Source organism: Colossoma macropomum, unplaced genomic scaffold, assembly GCF_904425465.1.
Source record: "Colossoma macropomum unplaced genomic scaffold, Colossoma_macropomum, whole genome shotgun sequence".
NCBI classification, from domain to species: domain Eukaryota; kingdom Metazoa; phylum Chordata; class Actinopteri; order Characiformes; family Serrasalmidae; genus Colossoma; species Colossoma macropomum.
The window spans coordinates 20830071-20853368 of record NW_023494801.1 but is presented as its reverse complement, the minus strand read 5'-3'; the positions used below and the strand labels follow the sequence as shown (position 1 = coordinate 20853368).

Sequence of the window (23298 nt, the reverse complement as noted above, 5' to 3'; positions counted from 1 at the left end):
TTGGTTGATTTGTACCAATGCAAAAGTACACATATACTGCAATAATATATTGTTATAAATAACAGACTGGTTAATAACTTAGGCTACCAATCTCCATGATCCCCCTAAAGTTATGGTTTTAATGTTTTAAGTCTCTTTTGGGGTGGCTAAGCTCCTACTGCCACCCCAGTAATTTGCATGCTACCTGTGCTTTATACCTGTGCTTCAACGTCTTGGCTAGTCTTTGAAGGTATATGTACAACCATGATAACTAGGCAAAGTCCTTGTTAAAGGACCTGCAGAATAACACATTTTTAATAGATGTAGAAGCTGGAAGGTAAAATGCACTTCATGAATTAACATTGTCTATTCTAAAAGTCCAGCCTGTGGGAAAGAAGTCTGGCCACAGTGAAACAGAAGCTGGTCGTCAAACGCATTGACTGTACCTTTAATTGCTTTAAAGAATGGGATCTCCAGAGAGCTACTCAGGAAGAAGATAAGCATCACTTTGATGAGCATAGCAGACATGCTCGTCTGGTTCACAAAAGCCACTGCTGTGCTTCCCCAAATGACAGTCTTTGTCAATGCAGCCAGTGTCGAGTGCAACAGAGTTCCTGCACAAAGACAGGCTTCTTTTTTTCTGCAATACACCCACTGACCTACATAGTAAATACATGTAAAAACCAATGGAACAAGACATCCTTAGATTTCTACCCAAGGTCACGCTTTGACTGCTGTCCCCCAGCTGACTGACCTATGTAAATCTGAGACTCGCTCTGAATGGGGTTATAAATCTGTTTATGTAAATATCATGTAAATATGATGGTGACATATGACGCATTTCAGATGGGCTTTGTTCTCATGTTCAGTGTGATCTGCTTATGGAAACATGAAAAGCTGGTGACATTTCTATGCAGCATCTTCCAGTTGTCCTCAATCTTCACAGAGCTCTTTTGATATGCTTTCATTAAAAAATAAATCATCCATCTAATGCCGTAAGTAATGCTAGGAACGCCTGCTTAACTTGTTTATGCTACTTAAAAAACAGTATTTTATGCAAAAATGCTAATATTGTTGCTACTAAGCACCAAAACTTGTAAGGCCCTTTGTCGGATTAAAAATTTAACGGGCCTATCAAGTCACTATCACTTTTTTCTTTTTTTAAAATAAAAAAGCAAAAGTGCATGTCTGCAGCCAGACTCTACACTGGGGGGGTCAAGTAGGGTGGGCAAGTCTTAAAAAATTGGTTTTAAAACCATGTCTCTCAACCCTGTTCAAGGAGGCCCACAGTTCTCCACGTCTTAGTGTTTTTCCTGCTTTAAAAACCCACTTTAACTCAATAATGGGCTGTTAATGAGCTGATCAGTTGGATCAGGTGTGTTGGGATCGTGGAAAACACTAAAAAGTGCAGTTTATTGAAAATGGAAAAAAAAAAGTTATATAGTATAAAAATACATTTGTTGTCACCTTGGGTATAAAATTAATCTTGTATAAACTAACTTTCTTGTGGGCCAAATGAAACATCCTCATAAACCAACTTTGGCCTGCACTTCCCACTTCCTATAGTCCATATATGGAAACTAAGCTGCAAAACATTCCGTTCTGAATTAACTGTTCCTGTGATGTCACTAAAGTTAACATATTAACATATGTCCACTAATTCAGCCCACAACAGTTTAGCTTTGTCCATTCATGTTGCATGAGGAGTGTTTCAGCCTAGACTGTTTTTTTCAATAAGACACAAATACAGGGCAGCCATTTACATACATGGAAGTCTTAAGGACGCAGTAATAAAAACAGCCTGTTGAATTCTAAACCATAAAGAGAGGCTGGAAAATGGTCATTAAAAAGTGATTTAACACTGTTTTACATCTACAAGCCCACACAAATGTCACAGTTGACATAGAAAACATGAAAACAAATAACCATACAAATACAATGCAAGAATAATGTAAAATATGGGCCTTTTAAATACAACCAACTAGCTTTCATCGTTAGCCATGCTAGCAAGTTAGGCAGCCTTCGAAGATTTATCATAAGGGATTTTTACCTTGGCTAAATTTAAACACAAGTCCTGATAAAACAAAGCCCCTCAAACCTTCCTGACTGTGGACTCTGCCTTGTTGTCACAATGGTACACGAGCACGCACGGCTATTTGTGGAATGTTATTTTTTCCCCTTTATTGTTCCTCAAGGACGCGTCAATATGTATTGTGTTCTGGAATGTGTCTGTAAAAGTGTGAGAGAATCTCTCCTCGCACCTCAGAAACATGGCACAAATCTCAACAAATCAAAATACCACCCACATAACCTACAGAGCCTCTAGCAGCATCAGAATACTGTCCTTCAACTAGCTTCACTCAAGTACATCAGGGGAAAAATGACTTTATTAATGTGACTGGGAGCACTAAAAGGAGCTTTCTGGCCCAGAACTACCTTGTAATATGTTATTTGTCATGTTATGCAGTGTTTTGTAGCTTAGCCTATTCGGTTTAACAGAATTGATAGTTTTATATAATTTTTTCATTCTAAATGTTCTCTCACTACAACACCCAGCATGCATTATACAAGGACATCACACAACCTTAGGGGCTAATCTAGTCCTGACTGCTAGCCTAGCCACTGGGCTATGGGCTAATAAATAAAAACTAAGTATCATTAGTGTAACTATCACCTCAGTTGTCAAACAAGGTCATTTTTTTCTTATACTTGGATTTGGAATACAAACCAAACTGAGGTAAAGTATCTAGACAGCCAGCTAATTTAAGCTTTTCAGATAGCCTTTATAAACGTTTTAGCTTTTAGCTTGTTGCTTGAGCAATCCACTCTCACCATTGTAATGACAAGTTACCAATTATACAGTAGCAATAACATACATGGCCTCCTAGCAGTATCATTAGATATCTGGCTTCTTTATGCATTGCTTAGGCTATAAAACCACCATGTCATGTTGAATGTTTATGCACTGAAGTACTGTTTGCACTGTTTTTCTGCATTACGTTTCTCTTTTAAAGATCTTGTTTGAATTATAAGGGGTTTTTTTATTAGTGTGTGGGCCTATTTTTAGTTTGGACATCTTTTTCTTAGGCACGGTGCGTTTGCTCTGGATTATTCCTTATGCACTCACCAGATAACTAGCCAGATAAAAACAAAATACTAAAAAGAAAAAATATCAAAAAGCCTGCCCCACTTTCAAGATACATCATCAGAAGGGGTATACCTAGTCTTTAAATTTGGAAATCTCACTCTAGAGACTGTGCAGGTAGATTTCTCATTCGTTAAGGTACAAACAATGTAAATGTAACCTCAAAAGGTACTTCAGTGGTTTTAAGGGCCAATTTTGTACCTTAATTAAGTTTTTCCCAGTGGAAAAGTACATATTTGTACCTTTTTGTAGCCTAATGTTTTAAAACAGAACAATAAATTAAAAACCCTGGAGAAAAGACGGGGTGTGGAGTCAATACAACTTAGAACATATAATTTCAATGGATTATGATACAATTATGTTCCTTTAATAAAGGTATTGAGATGTACCCTTGAGGGTATCACCCCAGTGACAAGAGCGGTACTGCTCCTGTGACAGTTTACAACTTTTATTTCTAAGAGTGTGAGAGGTGAGTTTGCATTCAACAAAAGTAGTGATGGTTACATTTTTTAATTTGGCCAGAGTGTCTCTAGGTATCTTGAGACTCAGACTTTAGGTGATTATGAAATAACTACATGAAAGGCAAGTTCTGAAACCATTACAGAACATAATTATAGCTGTACAGTTACATAATGTTAAATCAGAATTAAAGGGCAGACGTGGGAAAGGTGGAACAAAACCATTCCCAACAAAAGAATAATGACACTAACTGTTGGTTTCTCAAGACAGAAAGACTAGGAGTCTGCAACACGGACAAAATACTAGCAGTGCGATTATACTGCTACATATTATGAGAGCAGTATGACTTGCTATATATTAAAAAACGTGACAGAAACTGGAACTGTGATTGGTCAAGATGTTCACAGCACACAGTTAAACTTATTATGATTAGAGACTCATATATAGATTTGCATATAGTAGCCTTCTGCTATGTCATCATTTATGATATCAAACATCATAATGATTAACAAATGATGTGTTCAGCCCTGTTATGAAGTATAAACAGACACAACTTCATGCTGATCCAAATTCTTGAATTCTAAAGCCAACAAGGCACTTTCAATGTAAAACAACCTCAAGCACAGACATCACTCTTTAAGCACCTCCTAGTGGTTATTAGAACTCACTGCGAGCACAACAATCCCAGTAGAGATCCAGTAATAGAATCCTCACCGTACACCGTGCGAAAGAAAGACGGCACGCCCAAAAAGCCAGCGGGGGCAGAACTGACATCCAGGCCGGGCCAATCTAATCCATAAGTAGGACACAAATGATGATATGAGGTAGCACAATAATAAAAGCATGGCAAACAGTCCCTGGAAGCAGAGGAATATCTGCAATTATCGGAATAATTGCCTCATTTTTCTTCATTCGCAGACGTCTCCCTCCTCGTGGCAACAGGCAGGGTAATTCAGGAGTATAATGAATGTGCTCAGTGCTAAAACAAGGAGAGATGTCAGCAACACAATGAAGCTCGAACCTCCAGGGAGAAAAATGCTGAAGGAGAGCCTAGAGATGTATCTGATACCATTCTATGGCAATGCAGCAGGAGAATTTCTCAAATAGTCATGCAATAAAACAAAAAAATTAAATTAAAAAAACAAAAAACCACACATCAATCTCAACCAACAACACCATATAATTCTTGGTGATCCTGAGGCACTAACATTTGGCTCAATGCTAAGCGCATTCCTTTTCCATCTGTGCGCAGTTTGAACAACTCTGGTCAAACAACAATATTTATTATAAATTTGCTGCATATTTTGGTGCATAATTTCTATTTATTTGCTGAGTTAATACATTGGAAAAAAATTAACAAATATAGAAGGTGACTGGGGCAGATCTAGCAGGACAGAAACTTCTCAAACTGTCTTGTGGCAAAGGTGGCATCCTATGGCAGTGGCACGTTTAAAGTCACTAAGCTCTTCAGTACGACCCATTCTACTGCCAATGTTTGTCAATGGAGACTGCTTGGCTATGTGCTTGATTTTATACACCTGTTAGCAATGGGTGTGGCTGAAACACTTGAACTCAATCATTAAGAGGGCCCTCCATATACTTTTGGCCATATAGTGTATATCCGCGATCGCTCTACGGCAACCCAGCAGGAGAATTTCTCAAATGGTTATGCCATTAAAAACTAATGCATCAGTCTCAACCAACAGCTCCATATAACTGCTCATAATCCTGAGGCACTAACATTCCAATTTCATAATCAAAGCTGTCAATATAGATCTGCAGCCAGTCTCCTCAAAGCAAACAGCACAAGCCTTATAACCTGCTATCCAGGACCAACAGTGGTACATCCACAGTAGGCCAAGAATCAGAAGAGCTCCTTTTATGGGCTAATAAAGAACTAATTAAGGAGACAGTCAGCTGTTATGTGGTCTTAAGAATGGCAATAATCCACTAAACACTGGCCTCGCTCACTTCTCATCAGCCTCTGACCCTGTTGGAGAGATTAGAGCAGCATGGGTCCAACCATGCAGTAGAAAATGAGTCTTATGCTTACAGATGGAGGCCCTGGAGCTGAGAGCAGCTGCTCAATGCTAATACACAAACACTAACAAATGCAGCAGCAGCAGCTTTCAGTGCAGGGGGCTTACTGAATGTATGTTTTTGTGAGTGTGGCCCAACTGATCTACGCTTTAAATCTGGAGCGTGAAATGTGGTGGTCTGATGACACGACCTTCTCTGAGCCAAGCCTAAGACTGCGAGCCGCTCCAAATTCCACACAGACATACCATGACGAACGTTTTCAGTTTCACCACTGCATGCTTATAAAAGTGTTCATGCAAGGACACAGCCACCTTATCAGTACCTCTCTGCAAACGCCCATAGTAGATAGACCTCAGCTCTTTGGTGCCCTAGGCGAAATTTTACATGCTGCAACCCCTCCTAACCCGTCCCATCAGATTCCAGCTGTAGGCAAGTACAGCTGTAGACAAAAATGTGGGCAACCCTGGTCAAATTACATGTTTTATTGATTTTAAATAACACATCCTCTATAGATTCTGATATACAATTAATGCTTATTTGCTGAACTTGACATGTGGCCTGTGCAAAAGTTATGGCACATTTTATATTTTATGTTAATCTGTTAAACTTAGGAAATAAATAGAAATTGTGCACTAAAATATGCAGAAAAAAATGCTATATTTAAGTTTGTTCCCTGTATGTTATTTACTCTTAAAATCAATAAAACATGTAATTTGACCAGGGTTGCCCACATTTTTGCCTACAGCTGTACTTGTGATGCTGGAATCTGATGGGATGGATTAGGAGGGGTTGCAGCATGTAAAACTTTGCATATTTTCACTTGGGAGTGTTCAAACATTTCCATACTGTATCACTGTACTATTATTTCATTTTAAACCAAGCTGACTTTATTTATTGCCTCACAAGTTGTGAAAACAAAACTGATACTCCCAACTGTCTCAAACATTTGTTTTTTCATGTATTGTTCATGTATTTTTATGTATTTTATTTATTAATGTATTTGATTTTTTTTCATGCATACAGACTGTATACAGGTGCACACAGCCTACTTGTTTGTAGGCTATTCTTTACCTGCAAAATGTAATTTTCAAATGATGACTAATTAAATCACTGGATTTTTTAATTACCCATGCATTTTCTCTTTGGCATGAAAAAAGTAATCTCACTACACATTACAAGTACAAATAGCCACAGCGAACATCTTTTATTTAAAATATATGTCACGATCCCTAGCTTTTCTCTAAACGAGACAGGCAGTTATGTTTGGTTAAAATAATGAACTTAGTTAATGCTATTTAAAACCTTCTAAGCAGAAACATATACCACAGAAAGAGTTTACCATGCTAAATGAGTGGTAGCACTCTTTACTTTGGCACAAATCAAAGAAAGTGCATGTTTCATATTAGCATGTAGTCTCTGAATAGATGCCTCGACAGACTGTTTGATTTTTCATCAAATTTACAGCAATGGAAAGTTCCAAGTTTGGACATAACTTTCACTTCACAATGTTTTTATCTTTACACACAATAATCTCTCGAATTCTTGGCCAGTGTACCACTTGCCAGTGCTCACTCCACTCTGGTCATATACACAATCCAAGTTATACAGTCAACTCACATGGGTAGTGCACATGAGCACAAAAAAAGGAACAGGCATAGATAATAAATAGACATGTTCATAATTTATATTATTTGCTTAGAAACATAAGTAATGCAAGTAACAGAATTCTTAATTTAGTAGTTCTAGTAAAGGTGCAGTTGTAATGCGTGACTGTTTACTGTAAGGCTTTACACTAATTCATTACAGGGAAAAAAAAATAATTTACATGACCCCCAAAACTCATCTGGGGCAGGAGGATAGCGCTTGACTAGCTTTAGTAGCCAAAGGTGTGCTTTTGGCAACTTTGATGTAGACTTATATGCGCTACAGCTACCAGCATCACCTCATGACCTAAAGCTTCAAAAAGGGGGCAAAAGAACTGAACATAAACAAAACTGGCACATTCCAGATACTTCAAAACGTGTTATCATGGTACAACTCAGTGGGCCCTAATATTGCCTCCTGCAGCACCCCGCCATCCAAAGCTCAAAAAAAGGGAGCTATATAACTGAGACCAAGTGGAGAGAGAGGGCAGGGTCAAGTGTGGCAGACAGCAAGCAATAAGCAGCATGATTAAGGATGGCAGGCACAAAGATACGACAATTTGAAGAGCACCTCTGTAGAGTACATCTGCATACTTAAGCAGAACAATGTGCCGGTGCTGCTCCTGACAAGTTGCATCACCACACAGTTGCCTATGTTGCTTATTCTATGAACAGCTACTGTTTACTCATATTCTTTTTTCAGTTTGAAACGAATCACACTAGTGCTGAGCAGCGGTCATGTGATTTAATTGACAAGATTAATGACTGTACACACACAGTTAGAGGGCAGAGAGTACAACGGAATTGCAGAAAAGATGGTGAATGTGACCTTGCAAGATGGTCACTTACCAAATCAGCATCCTTCCTCAGCGTCTCTCTTAGGTGTCACCCTTCCATTTGGTGGAGGAAAAGAGAGCACTGCGTTTGAGTTCTGATCCCCTTTCATTCCCAGTACATGACGGAGAAGTGAGGGGACCAAGGCAGACACCAAACAGTCAGACTGAGCTTTGAAAGAGTCGGCTTTGAGGATCCCTGTTTGGATTCCCCCACAATGGAGTCCCTTTGAAGTGGCTGTCAGAGCGAATGCACTCTGAAACTCTTAGTGCTCAGCATGAGCGCTCAGTATGTCTCCCCCCCCCCGCCACCCTCATCACATTTCTGTCCATCTATCCCAATATGCCGTCACACACATTCCATTTCAATTCATTTGAATAGATCTAAAAAGTGACTGATTGGCACTGGACATTTTCTTTTTTCCCCCTCACCATCAAGCAAGGCTTAAAGCTTTTGTGGATAATTGCGGGGTTGGGAAAGACAAGGAGAAAATGAGCTGAGTGAAAGATACATCTGCATGTGGCGGAGAGAGAATGATGCCACCACAGAGCAGCGGTCAAAAGACCTAGACTGATGGAGCAGTACCCCGATATTACTGCTGTTAAATACAATCATCTTTGACCACTGCTGTTCCTCAGAGGCTGGGGTAGTAAATAGGTTGCTGTTCACATGTGCACCATTTCAGACAGCACTGACACGCCCTCCAGCTGTTTCTAATGAAGCTGTGCAGACGATGTCTATGTGACACAGTGGACAGCAGTTAGGCTAGCAGTTCTGCTCACCTGCACTCAGTGGCAAGGGTGACCAGACAGGTGTCTAATTAGCCTGATAGTAATGTGGCAATTATCATCAGGTGATACTGCAACAGCTTGATCACAGGCAGAGATGCATCATCATAAGACTGAAATATGTCATAAAGCCCTATAAGTATAATGATCTATTAAGAGGCCCTAACCCAAGGTCTCACGTCCCTTTGCACTGGACTACATTTGCTGTCATATTTCAACAAAGCAGTCATAGAATTGAACCTGAATTGCATAACTGGTACAAAGTAAGTAATTCCAAATGGGGTTATATCACTCCACAATTCACTAGGCCCTCATACTGCTCCCTGCAGCATCCCACCACATCTCCAAAAAAAGGAACTGTAGAACTGAGCCTGAACAAAACGGACAAAAGCCAGGGACTTCAAAATGGTGGTATGTCGTGGCACAACTTGGCCCTCGTGTTGTGCCATGATATACCACCATTCTGAAGTGCCTCAATTGTGTCTGTTTTGTGTCTGGACTGTGCACCCCACCACACAAATTTCCCTCTAAAAACCTAAATGAAACTGGCACAGCCTAAATACTTCAAAATGGTGGTACATTACTCTGTACATATGTACATATACATGATATATTCCTTCATACTGCGACCTGCAACACCCCACCACAAAAAGCTAAAAAAAAAAGGCATTGCAGAAATAAGCCTTGAGAAAACAGGCACAACCCAGGCACTTCAAAAAGGCAGTAATTCATGGCACCACTCTGTAGGCCCTCATATTACCCCCTGCAGCACCAACTGACAGTATATATAAACTGGACCCAGTCATTCTGCTGTTTTCAATGCGGAACAGGTGAGGTCAGTCATGTTACTTCCTGATTGGCTTCTTATGCAGTGGCATAGTGGGAATGCATGACACTGTGCAGGCGACTTAATGACGACAATCCCCAGCATGCGGAGCAAATAGCCAAGTTGTTTGTAGGAGCTTCAAGCAAGGGAACAAAAATCATCAAAACCATTCAGCCTATCAGTCCACTTTAAAAATATAAATTTTAGTCATGACTTTCTCCATCATTAACTTTCTGTAAGATAAATAATTAAACTGAGATGAGAACAACAGAGCAAGAACACAGCACCACAGGGAAAACAAACAGCCCCAATGAAATGTACTTTAATACTGATCATTATTAAATAAATAAATAAAAGAAATAAATAAAATATTAAATAATACAAATGATTGCATTGATTTTTATTACAATATTCTATTACAATTATTTAATTGCTACATTATTATAGTAGTACTGATAGTAATAAGTGAGCGTGCTCCATGCTTTGTATTATTAAAGTACTTCATACTGCTGAGCTTCTACTTCAGATATTTAAGCACAGTCTTCTGTGCTTCTTCTTCTGAGTCGCAGCTTTATCATACCATTTTCTGTACTGTCATGGATAAACGTTTATTTTGAAGCCATGAAGTGAAGGTCAAACCTGTGGATTAAATGACTGACAGTCCAAAATGAATGGAAGTGAATGGAGAGCTTCTTTCAAATGACCCTCTCATGCCTAAGCAGCTAAAGTTCAGTGACATGCTTTGGAAGGTAAAAGATGGAAACCTGGCAATATTCCATCACGCAAAGTTCCCTCTAAAAAAGAAACCAAAGAACTGAACTTGAATGAAACTGGCACAACCTAGGGTCTACCAAATGGTGTTGTATCACTGCACAACTCAATAAGCCCTCATACTGCACCCTGCAGGACCCCACCACACAAAGTGCCAAAAAAAAGGAAGTGTATGACTGAACTTGAACAAAATGGGCACAATCCAGACATTCCAAAATGGTGGTATGTCATGGCACTCGGTTGGCCACTGTATTGCTCCCTGCCGTACCCTACCACCCAAAGCTCCACGAAAAGATTTCTGATACTTTAAAATGGTGATATATTTTAAGGCACAACTCACTGGGCCCTGATATTACTCCCTGCAGCACAACACCAAACAGTGCTCCAAACACTGCAAGGAAAGTTTCCCTACGCTACTCTGCCTGTTCACATTAGAGCGGACCTTCTAGTGCAAAGACTTTCTAGATCAGACATCCCTGGCCTGAGAGTCATAAACACCCCTTGCGTGTGCATACACCACTCTCCTGCAGACTCAAACCATTCTCCCGTCAGGGTGGCAAAAAAATCACATCATCTCTGCTTCTGTCTAGCAGCCCAGCATGTGTTCTGGTACCATGCAACCCCTGGAGCCATGTCAACCCTCCACAAAAGCACAGCTATCACACGGCCCCAAATTACCCCTCTCCGAGCAACAGCACCTTCCCTGCAGCTCGAACACCCTCTGCCACACGCTAACCCCCTTTGACTGTGACTGCAGTCTTTCCACTTCTCTTACTGTCCTTGATTGCCTGCACCACTGTTAACTTCTAATTTGTCTGTCTGCACAGTGACAGCGAGAAAACATTCAGACGTTCAGAGAGTACGAACAAAGTGGCCCCGGCTCTGCTGTTTTTGTTGGTGGACTACTTCCTCTGTGCTCCTTCCTCTATTATTTGGTGCAGAAACCATTTTCATCTAGGCCTGGTGGATGATGGGCAGCAAAACAGCTACTGTGCCTTCTGAGAATTTGTAAGAACAGACAGTGCAGAAATAAGAAGCTCCTCTGACCAGCGTTTGAATTACAGCTGAGCACCCCTGTAAGACACCTGAAAGACACTCCCTTAAAAACAATTAAATTTGAAGTTGGCAGGGGTCACTGGTACAGGTAACCTAACTAATTTCATTATTTATGATAATGTGTTTGTATTCTTGCAATGGTTTGTGTAATAAAAATGAAGTCAAGTCAAACTCCAAAGAGTCCATCTGTCTGGCCTCTTTCTGTTCTAGCTCTTCTCTACCAAGGCATATGTGTGAAATAAAATGCATGTGCCCTTAAGTTCTCCTGTGTGAGCATGTTTATTCCTGCTCTGTGACTTTATCTGCGCAAAGGTAGAAAGATTAGATTTTCTCTTGCTTGTGTTTGTTTGGGTGCGATAGTTGGTACGTTGTATTGTTTGTTCAGTGGTCAGTCATGTTGTTAAGCTTTGGCTGTAGCCCTTGATCTTGAGAGCTGATCAGAAGAACAACATTTGGCTCAAGATATCTATTCAATGCCACCAGACGTCGCACTGAACACTTAAATGGACATAATGAAGAACTGATTAGACAAACCAAGTACCAGTTGATAAATACAAATACGAGTGGGCTTCCACAAGGAAAAGCAAAAGCACTACTTACAGTATTCATTTTAATTGCATTTATTCTAATGTTTGTGTTTTTTTGAGCAAATACACACTTAGGGCCTAGATAAACAGCTTTTTTAAATACAATTTTCTAAAGCGCCTAAGACTTTTGCACAGTACTGTACTTACTGTCTAGAGTCAGATTGCAATCTGAACACTACTTCTGATAACACATCAAAAAATCAGCATAAAGAATCTAAATAGAGGATGATTCTGCAGCAGATCTGTACTAAAGTCGAACAGGAAGCTGTGGAAATTTTTAACCCCAAGACACAACATGCACGCTTGGCTGCTTTGAGCGTGGCAAGGGGGCACCAAGCCCGAGAGCGTATTCTTAGGCAATCTCGGCCTGCTGGCAGGGTCCAGCCTGAGGGATTACATATGCCTGTTCTCCTTAACAGCTTTTAGTTGCAGTCCTATAAGAGCAGGGAGAACATAAGCTGACCATAATGAGACCACGTTCATTAGGCTGAACAAGCTTGCACTATTTCTGTCCTCCTGACGGTGTTTTCTCTTCAATCGTTTACGCTTTTACCATTTCATTCTCTCTCACTCACTCACACAAACCAATTCCCATATTGTTATGATTAATTAACCAAAACCGAGGTCCATATGCTGCTGAGTGACTAATGCCTCCCAACACTCTCCAAGGAGTGCAGTCACGCTACACTGCTATATGCTGAAGGCAGAAGTTGTTGAATTAAACATCCAACATTATGTTAGAGGAAGAGCTCTTTGCATCAGTCTTTGCTCACATTTAGTGTTTCTCAATCGGCTGCGTGATCACAATCTTCCGGAACATGACAACATTCAAAGGGCGTAGAAGCAATCATCACCGACGTCACACAAAGCTTCATTCAGTATGTTTTAGGTCTGTCCTTTTTCCATCTCAGCAGCTGTTTATTCATTCATGTCATATATTTCATCTGTTCAATGCAAAATCCATGATTCCTTGATTCAAATCAAATTTTAGACCAGAAACATAAAGGTGCCAAAAAGGGTTCTTTGGAGCAATACCTTGTAAGAACCTCTTTTGGTTCCCTTAAATAACCTCCCAATGGATGGTTCTTCAGAGAATGACTTTTGTGCATGAGACATGTGCGCGTGAACAATCTGTTTAAAGAACCTCCACATGATGTTCCAAGAAGAACCCTAAAAGGCCCACAAAAGAGTCTGATGTAGTATGTAAACACTGTTAGCTGCAAAACGTATGTAAATGGAAACTAAGATGCAAAACCAGCCATTTAGAATGCACTGCTTCTATGATGTCACAAAAATCAACTTATTATATAAGCTTACTCAGCCTACAGCAATGTAACACTGTTTATAACGTCCACTTATCTGGAAGTTAGAAGGAGTCTTTCATCGCAGATTGCTTTTTGAATGAGGCACAATTTAGGACAATTAGAACAGAGCCCACTTACATTTAGACGTCTTGAAGCAGTCTTTACATGTAGATGTCTTGAAGTAGTCTTTACATATAGCAGTCTTAAAGCAGTCTTTACATATAGCAGTCTTGAAGCAGTCTTTACATATAGCAGTCTTGAAGCAGTCTTTACATATATCAGTCTTGAAGCAGTCTTTACATGTAGACGTCTTGAAGGAGTCTTTACATATAGCAGTCTTGAAGCAGCCTTAAAGCAGTCTTTACATATAGAAATCTTGAAGCAGTTTTACATATAGACGTCTTGAAGGAGTCTTTACATATAGTAGTCTTGAAGGAGTCTTTACATATAGTAGTCTTGAAGCAGTCTTTACATACAGCAGTCTTGAAGCAGTCTTTACATACAGCAGTCTTGAAGCAGTCTTTACATACAGCAGTCTTGAAGCAGTCTTTACATATAGAAGTCTTGAAGCAGCTTTAAAGCAGTCTTTACATATAGCAGTCTTGAAGCAGCTTTAAAGCAGTCTATACATATAGAAGTCTTAAAGCAGTCTTTACATATAGCAGTCTTGAAGCAGTCTTAAAAGAAAGGTAACAAAAGAGCCTGTTTAAATCTTTTTTTTTTCCAAAAAAGGTGGTATTAATATAGCACTGATTTTTCTTCTAAGTGAAACGCCTACTCCCAAAAACGTATGTCACAAAAAAACATTCCTGAAAGTGGTTTATAATGCCTTTTGGAACAAGACTCTTCCACTGGACTGGTACAAAATACTACAAAGACATACAATACAAGCCCTTTAAATTGGTACAGAATCGTTACGTGAAGCTTCTTTAGAACTTTAAAAGGTTCTTCACACTCTCTTTATCAAGCATGGTTCTTCAGAGAAACAAAGGTGGTTCTTCTATGGCAACACTCAAAGAACCCTCCAGAGGCACTTTTCTTTTTAAGAATCAACAGCAAATCAATAGGACAATACTGGTTGAACTACACTTAATACATCTTTAAAGCGTACTTATTGTAGCTTTAATGCAAGCCTCACAGCAAGAATCAACAGCAGCAAAGCCCTTTCCTCTCAACCTCCATCCCCACCTGCCTTACCTGGAGCAGTGATCAACACTGTCGGACACAGGAAAGCCTGGAAGCTGGACACGCACAGTTCGCTCACTGTCCCCATCACTTCGGTCTGTAAGAGTTCAGGCGGCTTTTGCGAAATGCCAAACGAGTCAGCCACCGCTGTCTCACAACTTCCTCTCTCTCTTCTCCAATTTCAGAGGGACGGTAGACGAGCGAGTGTCAGCGTCAGTCCAGCAGCCATTCTTAAGGCTTTCAGTGGCTCGCTCTCAGCTCTGTGGGGCTACTGCTCTTTAACTGGTCATGCTTGAAAGTAAGTGAGTGCAAAAGAGAGATGGAGGAGTCCCCTCTGTGATAATTCCAGTCCGTCTGCGGAGTGATTTTCTGAAATCTCGCAATCACACTCAGCCTTCTGCTTTAGTTGCACAGCGTCTTAAACTCCACACTGTAAACCCTCTTCCTCCCTCGCTTCGCTGCTGGCATGCACTCGACTCTCTCACTCTCTCTCTCTCTCTCTCTCTCTCTCTCTCTCTCCCCCTCTCTCTCTCGGCTGCTGTTTTGCTCGGTGACTGTATAAGGTATTCTTAGGTCTCACGGACTGCAAAGACATCCACGCGCCAGTGCATTAATGCAAGTCAGCACTCAGACTGACCCACCTTCACTTTACACATTCAAACATTCCCAAATCAAACAACACGCACTCAAAGTTACCATAACAGCATAGCTGTGGGAGACGAGCTTGTCAATATCATCATTCGCCTTTAAAGGGCCCATATCATGGAAAACTGACCATTCACTCTCTATTTCATACAGTCCACATATGGAAACTAACCTGCACAAACACTCTGTTTTGTGATGTCACAAAGATGCCTACATACATCCACCTGTTCAGCTTACAGCAGTTTAGCTCCACCTGTTTATGCTGAACAAGTGTCTCAGCTCTGACTGCTTTTTCAGCCAATTGGATGCCATTTACATATATCTACATATTTATATTTACATATAAAGCTTAAAGATGCAGCAACAAAATCAGCCTGTTTAATTCTAGAAGATACAAAGTGGTTGAAAAATAGTCACGTGAAAGCATAAACACAAACAAATGTCACAAGGTGACCTCTGGAGGGACAATGGTCGGGTCTAAACTTCAGTAGGCTGAACTGTAGGGCCTTTAAAAGATAAGAACTGTATAAATATATGCTAATAGCTGTGTGGTACAGAGGCTATATCAAATTTTGTTGCTCTGGATACTCTGCTCTTTACTGAAAGCTGTTTTTATTTTAATTTGATTTTTGATGTTTTCTGTGCTCCTTAATGATCTCTAAAGTCCATTTCCACTTAGAAAATCTCCACATATTAATCAAGATGGTATTGTTGCTTGGCAACAGGTTGCAGAGGTGAATTGCTGCTGTGCTGTAAGAAATGAAATTTTTCATTTGGTTTTTCGTACTTACTTATACACAATAACACAGACATTACAGCTGCTACTGAATAAATGACGGGATAATACAGGACTCACATTTCAGAATATGAAGCCTCTCTCTCTCTGTCCTCACCCTGCAGCTCTCTCTCTCTCTCTCACTCTCTCAGTGGTGTAATTAGGATCTTGTAAAATTTTACATTACTTTAGACAATATAATTGGATTGCTTACTCGCTATTGCTATGTCTTGTGCCATGCCATGCTACCCACTAATCTAATGTTTACATTATACCACCTCTTTAAGATTTTAAAATGATAAATAATGAATATATGCAGGTTTGAGCTGCATTATGAATAAGAGGGAGATAAATAAAGTCAGTTCTGTCTGTGTGTTGTTGATGGACGGTAACTGCTGAGGTATATTAAACTGGATCATTCTGTGAGTTACGAGAGAACAGTTGCGTCAGTACCTAAATGAGCACATGAGCCCCAGGGTGATTAACCCCCTTGTACTTGCCCCACTGTTTCTATGACTGAACACACACAAACACAGCCAATCACACTGAGAGAGAGAGAGAGAGAGAGAGGGAGGGAGAGAGAGAGAGAGAGAGAGAGAGAGAGAGAGAGAGAGAGGCCAAAGCCATAGTGCCTGTTCATGAGATGCCAAGTCAGGGTGGGAAAGTGCTGCAGCTGCATGTCAGAGAAACAAACACATCAGAGGAGACACACACACACACACACACACACACTCTCTTTCCGCCAACTCAGCGATGGCCTCACACTTCACAATTTAGTATGCATTTCCAGTTTTAGGGCACACTTCCACTTTTACTATGCACTTCTGCTCTGATCTGACCACTGCTCACAATGCACTAAATGTCCAGACTAGAGACAAAAGCTTTTAGAGTCTTTAAACAGGGCATTAAGGAGCCCATAACATGATTTTTTATGTACTATGCAAACCAGGGGCACACAACTCTGGCCCTGGAGGGCTGGTAACCAGCTCATTTTGTTGATTTTCCTACTCAAAGACATCGGATTCAACTCCTCAGTCAATTGCAAGGTTTAGTGGATGCGTTTGAGTAAGAGAATCACCGAATGTGCTTTCCCTCCAGGACCAGAGTTTTGCACATGTAAAGTTAAACATTTAAAACATCTTTCCTCAGTCCACATATGGAAAAGCGCTGTTCTGTTTTCATCATGGTTTTGATGTCACAACCACAAATACATTTACAGATGACCACTCTTTTCACAGTTTAGCCAACTGGTTCACATTGAAGTCATAAGGAGTACTGTTACTGCAGAAAGTCTACAGCAGAATTATTGGAATGGAAGACATGGAGAAAATGATTAAACACTGTGCTGTTCCTGGCTGTCAGGAAGCAAATTAGGGGGAAAAAAAATGCTGTTTAATTTTTGTCCAATATGTTAAAATCAGCCAACAAATGTAAATTGTGCACTAGAATATGCAGAAATATTACATATGTAAGTTTGTTCCCCGCTGAGGACAGTGTTACCATACTTGCACTTAGAAAATCAACAAAACATGCAGTTTCGCTGGGTGTGCTCAAACTCTTGCAGACGACTGTAGATTCAACTGAAAGGAGACAACTGGAAGGAGTTTCTCTCAGGATTTAAGTTCAGACTTAATACCTTGTTCTGTATATTTTAGCCCTGACTGCTTTTTGAAAGAGCTCAGTATAATACAGCTCAGCAAATCAGAACAGACATCATTCGTCTTTAAGGCAAAGTAAATAAATAACTTGTCTACCTCTAAAGGATAGAGAGAGGATAAAACTTATTTTTGTAACATTAAACCACTATAAGGGGTTATAAAAATGGAGAATATAGAATAAAGGCCCTTTAAAAGTCAACATGTAGTCCTTGCCCTTTAAGACATACGCTGGGATGGGCCTTTGTAGCATCTCACTATTTTCATATCAACAGAAATGCCCATTACTGTTCAGTACACATTCACTGACCACTATGAGGTCCCACAATTTCAGGCTGTAGTCCATCTGTTGTCATGTCAACTGTGATCAGTTTCTGACCACTGGACCGCTGGTGACCGGATATTATTTGGGTGGTGGATCATGCTCAATGCAGCAGTGACACTGACTTGATAGTGTGTGTGGTGCTGGTAATAGTGTGTCATGGTTTCGCTGGTCTGTCTCTGTCCTTTTCTGTCCCTGCACCAGTCTAGTCTAGTCACTTGTCCCTAGCCATATGCTTTTGTTGTTGTTTTGGTTGCCGTCCTCTCCCGTGTCCTATCTCACCTGTGTGTAGACTACAGCCCCACCCTCTCATTAGTCCCAGGTGCTTCTTGTTTGTTCTCAGTGTATTTATACCCCTGTGTTTGTTCAGTCCCTTTGTTTTGCATTGCCTCTGTAACCTCTTTATTGCTATATTCTGTACTGCTAGTTGATATTTATCTGGTTTTAGGTTTTGGTTTTATTTTGCCGTTAGTTCTCTGTTTAGCTCTTTTAGTTTTGTTTTCTTCGTTCTTTTTCCTTATTTCCCTTTTCAGTGAATGTCTCTGCTCTGCTTGCTTCTGATAAGCAGTTTCTAGACAGTTAAATCTGTTGGCAATACAAACTCACACTTGGACTCAGCCTCTGTTACAGAGTGTATCGTGCACAGTGGTGTTGCTGCTGTGTTGAGAGTGACCACCACCAAATATCCAGTGGTTCTGCAGTCAGAAATGGAACACTAATGAAAGGCTAGTGCAGTGGTCTCCATCCCTCCTCCTGGAGAAGTGTTCTCCTGCAGGTTCCAACTCCAGATCTAACAGCCTTTTTCCACTAGGCAGCATGGTATGGTTACAAACTTGTGTCTGCTTCCCAGATCATTATGTTTTCACACAAATCTAGCATTAACAGTGAACACAAACAACGGCAGCAACAACGGAGCTTCAAGCTTTGAGTCACAGACAGCAATTCTTTTGGTTGTTAATGATGGTCATCTGACTCAGTGACACTGTGTGAGGATTCTGTGATGACTGCGTTTGACCAGTCAGTAGTTTGCACTATTTCCAGCTCCACCCACATGTTTCAACTCACACACTTCATACCCCAAAAGGAAAGGTAGCCAAATTCAGAGAGACATAAGTGCAATACTAAACATTTTAATAAGCACTAAAGTGCCTCAACAGATAAGCCAACAAGGTGGAGGTACAAGGTAGGTGTTTCTAGGAAAGTAGCCAGTAAATGTATACCACAAATACACTGGGGCCCCTCTAACAGGTACTCTTCCCCTGTATATACACTCACTGTCCATTTTATCAGGTCCACTTACTACACAGGTGCACTTGTATAATTACAGAACTACTGAGATCTTTTGCGGCTCATTCTCAGCACTGCAGTGACACTGATGTGGTGGTGGTGTGTTAGTGTGTGTTGTGCTGTTACGAGTGGATCGGATACAGCAGTGCTGCTGGAGTTCTTAAATACTTACTCTGTACTCTATTAGACACTTCTAGCTTTTTGGTCCACCTCATAGATGTTAGGTCAGAGACAACGGCACAGTCTGTGTTAGTCATCCTCTAGTTCTTCATCAGTGGTCAGGTTCTGGTCACTAGATTCTATTGGCTGGATATTCTTGGTTCTATTTTCATTCTATCACTGACCTGCAGTGTTTATGCTGTGTATGAACCATTTTGTGTAACACATACATACAAAAGGTAACGTCACCACGTCAGTGTTACTGCAGTGCTGAGAATGATCCACCACCCAAATAATACTTGCTCTGCGGTGGTCCTGTGGGGGTCCTAACCATTGAAGAACAGGGTAAAAGGGGGCGAACAAAGTAGAAGAGAGAGAAACAGACAGATTACAGTCTGTAATTGTACAACTACAAAGTGCACCTATATGGTAAGTGGAGCTGATAAAATGGACAAACAGTGTAGATACAAGATTGGAGCACATAAAGTGGCCAGAGTGTATCATTGCGTGTGTAGCTATATTGAGATCCAGTTAACTGGCACATACATAGGTCCTAAACTTTGTCTAAACACCATTTTAACTGAGAATTAATCACTGGAATTGTACTTCAGTCCAAAACTCAAACTGAAGTCATATCTAGAATAACTTAAAATGTATAGAAAACAATACCTTTTTATACTGTGATTTAAGCTGTTATTGTGTACACTGTATTAATTTGTGTACAGTACTGTGCAAAACAAAAGCCTTTCATTTATATAATTTCCAGTCACAACTGCCATTAAGTACAAGACATTTTCAGCATTATGAAAAAAAGCAGAAAACATTACACAGAAGCCTCAACTACTAAATATTATAAACAATTTCAAATATAATAAACATTGTGTTTACTGCTTTCAAAGAAATCTGCACAGATATTTTTCCACACCTCCAAAGTTCAGACTTAGAAGTTGGTTGCATTTTCTGCTTCTCATAATCTAAGTAATCCCAAACAAATTCAGTGAGGTCTGGACTCTGGGGTGGTCAGTCCATTGTTCTGAGAACACCAGCACCTTCTTTTTTCAAATCTTTTTAAGGTCTTCTTGACAGCTACACATCCTTTCAGACCCACAGCAATGATTTGTCTTCTCAAAGTGAAAGGATGGACAGAAACACCTGTGGATTTTTTTTAGATGTTAAGCAAGAGTGGAGCTTGATTTTCTCCTCTCCCTCAAATATGAAAGCTTTAGGTACTGTTTATCTGATGGAGACAGTTTTGGTGAACTACCAGGTCTTGTTTGGTGTGACATTTTTTCTGAATCTTTTAATCATTTTTAAACTGCTGTTTTTTTTGGAAGCTCCTGTTTTTCCCCTTATTTTTCTTTGACCTTCCTCTTTCTTATGCAAGTGGATGATCCTGTATGTAATCTCTTGAGAAGTATCTCCTGAAAATTGAATAACTCGAACTTGACTTGACCGGAGCCAAAACCCTGCCAAAACAGTGCTACAATGTCGCCACCAAGTGGTCAGCAAACAGAACACTGCGCAGGCCAGACTGAACTGCATGCCATTTCACCTTCCCAAAGACTTTGAAACAAGAAGAACAAAGGCAGCTGCTGCAAACTCATCCCATCAGATCTCAGGGGGACTGACAGAGTGCCCAGAGATGGAATGTGATGAGAATTCCCCAAAACAAAGCCCAACCAAACTTTCAGGGCCTAACAGAAAGTCACAGTCTATTTTTCACTCTTCACACAAGCGATCTGATATGTACCGTCTCTCTCTCTCTCTCTGTCTCTCTCTCTCTCTCGCCTGAGGAGAAATGAAAAGCTTCTGTTGCGCTGCTGAAACACTGCAAACACCCACACAGCCTCTCCTCGTCCTCACCTAGGCAGCACACTGCGCATGGCTGTGTGGAGGCTTGTGAGAGAGCCACTGGCAAGAAGTGATGAGCGCATGTTTTAAAGGGCCCGTACCACAGAAAACTGAATTTTACTTGCCTCTTTGAAATAAAAGAATTTCTTAGTATTAAGATTGTTAAAGTTTCAAAATATACCATTTACTCCCTGGTCAATATGGTCCATATGTAGAAGCTAACTTGCACAAAACAGCCCTTTTTGAGGTCATTGTGATGTTTCTGCTTAGGCATCTCTGCCTACAGAGCCTACAGCAGTAGCTCTGGTTACTTCAGCCTGGACTGTTTTTTGAATAAGGCACAAGACAGGACAGCCAATCAAACATATTTCAGTCTTAAAGGCACAGTAACAAAAACAGTGTTTCATTTTAAGATTTTTAGGATAAAAAGGAACACAAACAACTGTTCTGGTGCACAAAACCTGACCTCACAAACATTATACTAGAAAAACGTAGGATGCAGACCCTTTAAATGGCCATGAAAAAAACATATTTTCCTCACTTTTTTGGAACAAAATGCTTGATGTGGCATCTAAACATTGTCAAAGTTAATCTACTGTTCACTCCCATATAGTCCATATAAAGAAGCTAAGCTGCTAAAGCATCTCACTTTGAATTTGTTGTTTTTGTGATGTCATGAAAACCAACTTATTTACATATATCCACCTATTCAACCTAAAGCAGTTTATACATCAGTCATAAATGCACAGTGACAAATACAGTCAGTCTCAAAAGGGATAAGAAGAGGTTGGAAAATGGTCATTTCAACATGAAGTATGACTGTTTATGGTACATAAAATCTCACAAACATTAAAAGCAGACAAAATAAAATACAAGAAAAATGTAGGATATGGGCCTAATCTCTGTGGATCTCCACTGTTGATCTGTAGATCATAGACCTGTATTTAAAAAAACAACTGAAAACCCAAATGACTCAGAATAGAAGCTAACAGGCAGTTACTAAATTGGATGAATAAACACTTGAAGTATATGATTATGTAAAATAAACTGAAAACTACAAGCCTTACAATACTGGTCTTAGCATAAGACAGAAATGAGAGAATGGCTGCGTCTAAAACCACATCTATCCATACTAAGTACACATACTAGTGTACCAAAGACAGCACACCACCATTAAACGTGCATTCTTGAATACAGTATGTATAGTACAGTAGTAAGCAGTTTTGGATGTAGCCAATGTCTTCTTAAAGCTGTCCTTATTCAGTCTGGTTGAACTTTCTAACACTAGAGCAACACAGGAAAAAGTAAAAAGTTCTGGTTACTTCAGTTTTCCTAAGGTTTTCCTAACGTTTAAGTTCTATCTTTTCTATTGTATACACTCTTTAAAAAAAGATGGTTCTTCAAGGGTTCTTTGGTAAAGAAAATAGTTCTAGATAGAACCATGAGCACTCAAAGAACCCTCTGAATGATTATACAGTTGTTTCCATCATGAAATGGTTCTTCACACTGACTGAGAATGAGCTGTAGGTGTTTTTACTATAGCAAAAAAGGTTGAATGGTTCTGGGACTGGTAAACACTGTAAATATAAACACAGGCGTTCCTAATCCTAATCCTGGGGTGCTTATTCAGCACACCTGATTCAACTCAACACCTTAGCACCGAGCATGAGGTCCCCACAACTGGGAACGGGACTCCGTGATTCAGTACATGATCAATGAAAGGATTGGTCAGTGCTGAAAGAGCAAGTCAGTGATTGGTGTAGGCATCTGGCATCACCAGTCAGTAATCATGATGATGAAACTGTATGTAAACTATTTGAATATCTGTCACACGCTTTAAGAACTGGGATTTCCAGATTTTTCTAATTTTCTGCATAATTTAACTGTTAGAATGTAAACAAAGCCATTTGGTGTACTTTCAGGCGTAATACTTACAGAGTCAGAATTGTTCACAGTGGTGGTGATAGGAATCAGATGTCCTGTTTAA

At 40.1% G+C, this 23298-nt stretch overlaps 1 protein-coding gene across 3 annotated transcripts in view; it reads right to left on the bottom strand.

Annotated features, from left to right (window-relative positions):
• The window catches only part of cyth1a (cytohesin 1a), a 54253-nt gene extending 39193 nt beyond the window's left edge, over positions 1 to 15060 (bottom strand). For 2 of the 3 annotated variants that reach the window (XR_005008356.1, XM_036590442.1), the window contains exon 1: positions 14630 to 15060. Coding sequence is in view for 2 of the 3 variants with exons in the window: in XM_036590442.1 (XP_036446335.1) it covers positions 14630 to 14705 (76 nt within the window). In the remaining variant the exon portion in view is untranslated. The remainder of the gene's footprint in view (positions 1 to 14629) is intronic. The other variant, XM_036590444.1, reaches the window with a different exon arrangement.
• Between the last annotated feature and the right edge of the window lie 8238 nt (positions 15061 to 23298).